We start from the raw sequence: 9,070 nt of genomic DNA on the forward strand, positions 1-9,070 counted from the left end.
AAAAAAAAACTATAAACATGACAAGACAGATACATTTACAGCAAATATCAAATAAACAATTTCAAGAAAATTATTTTGTTCACAGTAAAAAAATACTTTAATTTCCTAATCTTGTTCTTTGTTTGGCCCCATTTTCTCTGCCAGCAACACAACTGATAGCACTTGTTCAATTGACATGAAAACTTATTGCAGTGTGTTTCTTGACTACGTGACTGTAAAAGGTTACATAACCTCACCCCATAGCCAAGGGTAATATTAATCCTGCACAGCCAGTTTTGCAGGTATTGCTTGGAGTTAGTTATTAAACACAAATGGAATTTTAATCCCTTTCAGCCCTTATTTTACAGGCTATGTTAACAACAAATAGAGTCTTTTCTCCAATCAACCTGTTATCAACCTGCACTGCACCAACTACTCTCTGAAGGTTAATCATTTCTCACGAATATAATAAACTCCCTCACGTTATGTATTTATACTTCTCACGTGTGTGGGTGTGCAATTTTAATGTCAGGAATACAGTGTGTTATAAATACTGACTGCGTTTAGTCACTCCAAGATAACCAAATTTGTGTGTGTCACCTGTTTTCTGAGCCAGGATGTGGAAAATTCCAAACAAAGCTTGTAGAAAATGAGATCATAAGAAGCCTAATTACATACGCGATGTGAATTTGTTTAAATGTAACACAAGGGGTTCTTACAGCACTCTTACAATCAAGTGGTCACACACTAAAATCAGTATGTGTGTATAATCTGAGACTGGACCTCACCCATGAGGCCTGCAGAGGCGTCCTTGGTCCTCCTGTTTTTAACTGTCAGTAGGTGCGCATCTCTTTTTTATCTCCTTATCTCTGCCACCGTGAGGCCCTGACCCTCACTGACTGAATGCTGCTATTTTTAGATGACCTGAATCGCACCGACACCCCCCTTTCTTTGGCTCCTATTTGAGGTGAAGGGCCTGTGTAATTATTAGCTGAGATTATCACATCATCACTCACTGAGAGATACAGAGTTTTTTTTAAAAAATGAAAATTATTACAGTAATTGTATTTACTGCATTATTGCTGCATTTGAATCATTTGGCTAACACTTGTGCTTAATATTAACATATGACACATTATGAGAATAATAGTTGAGAGATTGCTGAATAAAGAAAATAAACCTTTATAACACACTGGATCCAAAGTATGAGAGATAGTGAGAGAAATGAGAGTTATGAGAGAAATTTAAACACCAATGAATTCATAGAATTGAATTTTTTTTATTTGTAAAACTATATGTATTTTTTTCTGAACTGATCTCTTTGAAATTATAAACTCACAAAGTTTACAAATTCAGTTCCTTTTTTTGCTGAATTCATGTCTTTCATCCTGACCCCCCCCCCTTTTTTAAATTCTTAAACCTAATGATTTTTTTTATTCAAATTTGTGAATACTGACCAAAAAAAAATCACATTCAGCCGCTTGCAATCAAGAAATTTCATATTCATATTTCAAAGTTGTGAATGCAGAATAAATAAATTCCGATGCATGGTTTGCAAAGTAAAATATTTCAATGCTGTGAATTCAGTAGCTGTTAAAGTACAAATACTTTTGTCTCTTATTTGCTTCCATAATGATTATCTACGGCTCCATGACCCTCAGTGTATAACTGTTAATGTCAGGGCCATTCACATGCATTTCACAACCAATAGTTTATGGTAAGAGTAGAATTATGCAAAGTGGGGCTGTTGGCAGAGTAAACTTTGGGTAAATGATTGGCAGGTCAGATCTGACCTACTTAAACCCAGCACGGCTTTGATCTGCTGGAAAGTCATGGGACCCTAAATAGTCTGCCTCTGACCAAACTGAAGGAAAAGTCTTTTCAAATGTAATGATTTTCATAGTTTAACTCTAAAAATTGATCACAGTTTATTGCCACGTTTTATAAGTGTTTTATTTGGAGGAGCACAACTGTGTACAAACTGCTTTATTGATCTGATTACTGATCCCTTCGAGCTGGAAGACTCCAAGACCAGCTGATATTGGAGGGTGTAGTTGATCATTAACAGACAACTCCAATTTATTTTGTACAGTGATGCTGTCGGACAGCACTTCACTTCCTTCTCGGAGACAGTGACTACCTGTCAGCTGCTGTTTCTGACTCAATATGCTGCGCTGCCACAGCTCCCAGTCCAGGTGAGTCTCATTAAGTTCATTTAGGTTTTAGTTTTAAGGGAAATTTCAGCTCATTACATGTGATCTCATCACATCTAGTTAAAAAAACTAATATGATATGAGCTCCACAAAATACAACAGTTAAACAAGTTTTAGACGAGCAAACCACTAGAGGAATATGTTTGATCATGAGAAATAAATGCACGTATCACATGTAAATGACAAGTATTAATTATCTGTTAATGATTTGTTTATCTGGTTTAATAACTGACTTAATTTAATAAGCTTTAGATTACTGTTGTCATTGTTCCTGTACTTATTTATTTAATTTTGTAAATCTAATTAGATTATAAAGGCCATAAAGTGATGCTGAAGCTTAAAGATGCCTGATGAAAGTCAGGATTTTATTTGTCTAAACACATTATTTAATGGATGCCCAAAGTGGGGCTCACGGGCCAAAGTTGGCCTGCTAAAATATTGAATTTGGCCTGCCATATGTTTAAGAAAATAAAAATAAAAATAAAAATAAAACTGATTTAAAATTATGTAAATTGTTGTTAATGCTGTTTTTTTGTTTTTTTGTTTTTGTTTTTACATCAAAATACTTTTTTTAAATAAAAAAGAAGAAGAAAAGAAATGGACAGGCAGTGGCACAAAGACAAAAGGCAATTAAATTACAGTAACTTAGTAGGATCCTAGTGCCAGTTTTGCGTCTTGGCAATACAACACGATACAACACAGTACATTAGGTGTTTGCTTTTGGCCCTTGGTCTGCCTGTTAAGTTTCATTTTTTGCCCTCTGAGAAAAAAAGTTTTGGCACCCTTGCATTATTTACGACATCAATAGTTTTAACTTTTGCAATTAGAATATTAGTTTCCACAAATTACTGCAGCTTTAAAAGCATTTGGGTAAACAACAGTCCTTGTGGACGCAACATAGCAGCTAATATGTCAAAACGCTGCAGTCAGAGCATCAGCTTCTGTCATCCACAAATAGAAAAGAGCTGATTGCAACCAACCTTATCTCACAAATCATTAGTTTTGTGTCAGTATCTTCTCACGAGCAGATTGCAGCACTATTTAAGGCACCTTGTTATGTCACGTTGCAGAGTGGACCATCTCCCCTCTGAAGACCCAGCGGGTCACAGTCACCTCGGGTCAAACAGATCTCCGGTGTGCACAACCGAGCAGTCTGCATCACCGTTAATGAGCCGCCACAAGGTGAGTGCACATGTGACACTGATGGTTTGCAGGTTCTTTAGTCTTAAATTCTGTATTTCTTATAATGACTGAGATCTTACACAGTGACAGCAGGTCAGGTCAAGCACACAGGCAGTAAATATTATTACTGTAAGGCGCTCCTGTGTTGTTATTATTATTAATGCTTTTATTAGGGTCACAGTCTTGTGTTGCTGCCAAACAAATGATAATAATCTCACCGTTTACAGGTCTAATTATAGAGCTTGACCTAAATAAACATCACCAAACATGTATTGTGTGGATATTATGATTTTTTTTGAGAATTATATAGGTCACAGTATCAGCCGTGCTACATCTTTTTAAAAAAGATTTCGAGATTTTGCCACTGTTTTTCAGCTCTCTTTTTTGTCCTGTTTGATCCTTCCTTTTTTCTACCTCTTCCCTTTTCTTCATTTTTTTCGATTCACTACTTCATTTTTTGAATTTTTCATATTTACTTCTTATATATTATATACATATCTTCTATATGTATATATTTTTCATTTTAACTTCGTCATTCTTTTTCTTTTTTCTATATACTTTTTTCTTATTGTTCCTGTCATCTTCCTTATCTTTTCCTATCCACTTCCTCCTTATTTTTTCATTTTATATTTCCTTATTTTTTTCATTTTCCCTGTTACCTTCTTCCTCCTTTTTCTCATTTTCCCTAATTCCTTCTCCATTATTTGTTTTATTTAATTTGACCCTTTTCCTTCTTCTTTATTTTTTATTTAATTTCAGCTATTTCCTTCTTCCTTATTTTTTAAATATAATTTCCTGCTTCTGTATTTTTTAAATTTAATTTCACATATGTCCTTCTTCCTAATTTCTTTTTCTTTTTCTTTTTTATTTGACCTGTTTCCTTTTTCCTTTTTCCCATCTCTCATCTCTCAATATTTGTCTCTGTATTCCTCTCACCTCTTTAGGAACCTACACAGTCATGTCTTTCCACAAACCGAGACTTGCACTGTCCAGTCTGCCTGCAGACAGCCAGTTTCCCAGTCCAGACGAACTGTGGCCATTTATTTTGTGGTACGATATTCAACACACACTGAAGTATCAGAGTTATTTTGTTGTTTCGATTTCACAGCATCATCTACGAGACTGAATTAGTTCACTTTTCGGTCACTTTTGCGATTGCTACCGTTACATCATGTGTTCATATCTTTTGTTGATTCATTCATTGGCTGATCAGTGAAGCATCAGTGTGACTCGAGCCTCGAGGTCTTTCCGTTCAGCTTTCAATAATTAACTGTCGCCATGGTTTTCTGACTCTCACCTGGCAGTTTTACTCAAATCACTCTTCTCAAAGGTGTACAGTTATGTAAGACACAGTCACCAAAAACAAACACAATCAATTAGCCGTTCACTGATCTGAACAAATGCAATTCACACATTTAAAGGTCTAATGCAGGTTCAGGCAACCTGCAGCTTCAGAGCCACATACGGCTCTTTAGCCCCTCTCCAGTGGCTTCCCATGGCTTAAAAAAACATATGGAAATAAATAAGTAATTTTTGAACATTTCAATTTTCATTTAACATTGTTGTAGGTCTGAAGTCATTCTCTAACTATAAAAATGTGTAGCCTATACACTGAATAAGAGAAAAGTCTAAAGTTTTCAACTACATCTCACATTTTGCTTGAAACGTTGAAGAAAGAAAGACGGAAAGAAAGAAATGTGGCTTAATTACAGCTTTCTCACAACAAGCACACAAAAATCATGCTTAAATTATTTGTTTTCTAAGATTAAGTAATCACTACTGAAGCACAGCAGCAACACTGTAAAGCTGTGAGACTCTTAATATACCTCAAGGCTGTTCTAGCAACTGCAGCAGTAGCATAAAAACTAAGGCGAACTTCACCAAACTTTATAATTTGCACTCACACTTGCAGTGTGATAATGAGAGCAGCACCAGTCGACCTGACAGAGAGGGCATCCAGCACTTACAGGCAGGCCAAAGCTTTGCTATAATTAGACAATCATGTCTCAATGTTTATGGCACAAATGCATCTTGATATTATCTGTTACAGATTATAAAGATATTTTTGCATCTTTAAGTACACCTGACACAGTAATCGCTGCCCTGGCCTTTTATACCATAACCTTTTCGATCGCCCAAACATTTCTGTCTGTTATAACTAACAGTGACAAAAAAAGTGTCATGTTTGTCATGCCTTTATCACAGTTTAGTGAGCACGGTGCAATATGGTATAAAGTTTTCAATGCTTGATGAGAAAGTGTTGCTTTATGTGTTTGATTCTGCAGCTCCCTGTCTGATCGCCTATTGGCGGCATGGCTCCTGGTTGGATGCCATCAGCTGCCCTCTCTGCAGACAGAAGGTACAGTAACGTGATCTGATCACACAGTCAGTTCAAAATCAGCGTGAGCGGGTAATAAAATGTTTGTTTATTTTCCAGGTCAGCGTGCTGTGTAACCTATTTAACGAGAGCCGATCAGACCGTCAGTCAAAGGAAGTTCTTGGGGAAATCACAGACTACAACAAACGTTATTCTGGAGCCCCGCGAAGGGTCAGTGCTCTCTCTAACTGTATTAGAAACTATTTTTTCAAGTCTTTCCATGCTAGTTTTCCATTTCCTCCACCCTTTTGACTGTGTCTCTAACAGGTGGTGCAACTTTGTGTTGTTCGCCTTATATGTAACATCAGATTAAATCATGGGAAAGATGAGATTTCCTACACTGTTCCCTCTGATAATAGATTTGGTAACAGGAATACCACTTATGCAACCTCAAGAATTAATTGTAAACAACCACCAACAAAGGAGGTGTCGGATTAGCACACCTCGTATTCAAACGCCTCCCTTTCCCACACGGATATCCTTCATAAAAACTTTTGTATAAAAAAATGGTACAGAGCTGTTTGCCAAAGCGTGGTATTATAAGTACACTGATCTGACACTGAGTTTAAATAGATTGCAAATAACTTTTTTTTCTACACTCTTTAAAAAGGACAGTTAACCCCAAAATTAAAATTACTTATTCTCCTTTTACCCGGAGTGTTGTATATTAGTTATACAGCACTACATTATGAATTGAGTGTACTGGTGTGAGTTTTTGAATGTAGGAGATATTGGCCGTAGAGATTTCTGCCTTCCCTTGAATAATGCAACGAGATGGCTCTCGGCTTGTGGTGCTCAAAGAGCCAAAAAATTTCCAGAAAATTTCCAGAAATCATAACCCGATTATTCAAGATAATCAACAGGCCTTTTTGTTAGCAGTTTCATGTAGGAACTATTGTCTTTCCACCGAACTACATCAGCCAACGCATCACCGCCCAAAAGAAGCGTGCAGCTACTGCAGGTTCACCAAGTACCACTGAGCTAACCAACGTCACAGCCAAACTGACAAGGACGACATTAATGTTAACATCTCACGCCGTCACCAGCCTCTTGTCCATTAGTTTCACGCCTCCTTCTTCTGTTATGCAGTTGGCACTAAGAAAATAGTTCCTACATGAAACTGGTCACAACAAGGTCTGTGAATTATGTTCAGAAACCAGGTCACGATTTCTGGAAAGAGACATTGATGTTGAGTTTTTTCAAATTTATTTTTGCTGAGTGCCAGCAACACTCTAAAATTCACAACAAAACTGTTTAGACTGCTGAACAGCACCACAGGTAAGAGGGAAAAACTATATTTTTGATTTTGGGGTGAACTGTCTCTTTAAGGGCGACACATAATCTAATCATTTTGCATAAAAAGTAACTAAAAAGGAATTCTTGAGTGTCTATAAATGCTGCAAAACCTTGTTCTGCCTACTTCTCTTTTAACACAGCCATGTATCATGTTTAAATGTTTATATCTAGAACCATTTTGGAAGCTTTCCTCAGACCTGTCTTCTCTGCATACTGACCCCTACAGGTAACAGACTACCTGTGTGACGCGCCTCTTCTCCTGCAGTTACTGGCCCGTGGTCTGGGTACTATGGGAGGACTTGTGTGGTTGTTTTTCTTCAGGGTGGCCCTGTGCTGTGTGGGGACTGTTGTGTCCATCTCCTCCCCTCCTCTGGACCCTGTCTCCTCCTCATCAACTCCCCTGGAAACAGACCCATCCCTGTGTGGCCTCCTGGGGGTCCTTGACGACCTGGTGGTTGTCATCCTGCTCCTTATCTGTGTTATCAACATCAACCAGCAAATGACACCAGAGAGAGAAGGACGCTCTGCAAACGCTGCGACCTCACAGGGAGTTATGGGGAATTCACTGTAGACAGATGCTGCTGGAGTGTCAGTACAAGCTGTTTGACACAGACTTTCATTGGATTTCTTCCTTCTGGCTGCAGCTGGTTGGATTAGTAGATGCAAGAATATTGACAGCAGCACAGCGTGTGACAGTCGAGATGTTAGACGGCGTTCGAGCCTCTCAGACTGAGGACTTCAGGCCTGTTGGTCAAGTGTTTACAGAGCCTACGCAAGAGAGGTATCTAAAATATAATGCCATGCATTGTGCTGGTTAAGCTGAGGTTACAAATTCGTATTCCTTAGAGGTCCAGTGTGTACAATTTAGGGGAATGTGCTTGCAGAAATGGAATATAAATCCACAACTATGTTTTCAGTTGTGATTAATTACCTGAAAATAAGAATAATTTTGTTTTCAATACATTAAGGTTTATTTATAATCCCTTTAGGTACAAAAACAGATACGTCTGTTTCAAACGTACATATCACTGCCCTCATACTTCCATGCTTCCAGTATGTTGGCAGAGATATAGCCAATAGATGGCACCAGAGGACAGAAGTCAAGTTTCACAACAAAGGAGGCGATGGAGGAAACAGCCCTAATAATGCACCTTTAAACTGAGGCAGTACTGTAGAGGGTGGAAGTTGTGCAGCCATTATATAAATCCCAACATGAGGATGAGGAAGTCTTGTCACAGATATCACTTTGTAAAATTATATGTTATTAGTCTGTTTTGTTCCACCATAATCTACATTGTGTTGTGTTCTCCTCCTCTTATCTCGCTTGAACTATGCTACACTGTCTTCATGAACTCAATTGGTACTGCTGTTGGTTTTTTTTTAATTTAAAAATTAAAATATCTGTAAGCTTTCAGAAATCATGCAGAAAAATGGACAAAATGAACACAAGGACAGAAGGCTCTGTTCGTCTTGGACTCTCACACTGAGCATAACTGAGCCCTAACAATGAGCCGTTTAAATCTACAGACAGATCGGGTCCTCTCTCACGAAGTTAGCCATGTTTCTATGGTAGCCTAGAATGGACAAACCAAACACTAACGCTATACAGGTCCATTTGTGTTTTGGCGTCGGCCAACATTGTTCTTCAACGCATTTGGGGCATCGGAGAAGTTTCAGTTGGTTGCAATCTGCAAACTCACCACTGGATGTCACTAAATCCTGAGACAGTTAAAACTCCTGAGGTTAAGAGCCGTTTAATCCATATTAGATCTTCAGGTTAAACTGCAATTTCATACCTTTTTATTATAATTATAATCCATATTGTTTTAACCAAGGCAAAAAAGTCCATGGATTGATATTTATTTCCAATTTTGCCACTTTGTTTCGGCAAGGCCAAGACCAGCTGTCATGTCACTGTAATATTGACATCTTTGTAAATAATTAATATTGTATGAATTGACATTTTTGTGTAAATAAAGAATATTTATTAACGTATGCAGCATTTCTTTTTTTCATATGACCC

At 37.6% G+C, this 9,070-nt stretch overlaps 1 protein-coding gene across 2 annotated transcripts; it reads left to right on the forward strand.

The window, feature by feature from the left end:
• Positions 1–1,847: 1,847 nt before the first annotated feature.
• Positions 1,848–9,042, forward strand: LOC121962095 (E3 ubiquitin-protein ligase RNF170). 2 transcript variants are annotated; one of them, XM_088077927.1, is made up of 7 exons: positions 1,848–1,866; positions 2,072–2,174; positions 3,263–3,374; positions 4,319–4,424; positions 5,660–5,733; positions 5,812–5,922; positions 7,274–9,042. In XM_088077927.1, exons 2-7 carry the CDS (start codon positions 2,146–2,148, stop codon positions 7,616–7,618), a joined length of 777 nt encoding a protein of 258 aa, XP_087934053.1. In that variant the 5' UTR covers positions 1,848–1,866; positions 2,072–2,145; the 3' UTR covers positions 7,619–9,042. The 2 variants fall into 2 exon arrangements, with proteins under 2 accessions (XP_087934053.1, XP_042368227.2); XM_042512293.2 differs by lacking the exon at positions 1,848–1,866 and having other exon boundaries at positions 1,878–2,174.
• Positions 9,043–9,070: the final 28 nt, after the last annotated feature.

Source organism: Plectropomus leopardus, chromosome 5, assembly GCF_026936395.1.
Source record: "Plectropomus leopardus strain MGB_pleo_1.0 chromosome 5, ASM2693639v1, whole genome shotgun sequence".
Taxonomy (NCBI): domain Eukaryota; kingdom Metazoa; phylum Chordata; class Actinopteri; order Perciformes; family Serranidae; genus Plectropomus; species Plectropomus leopardus.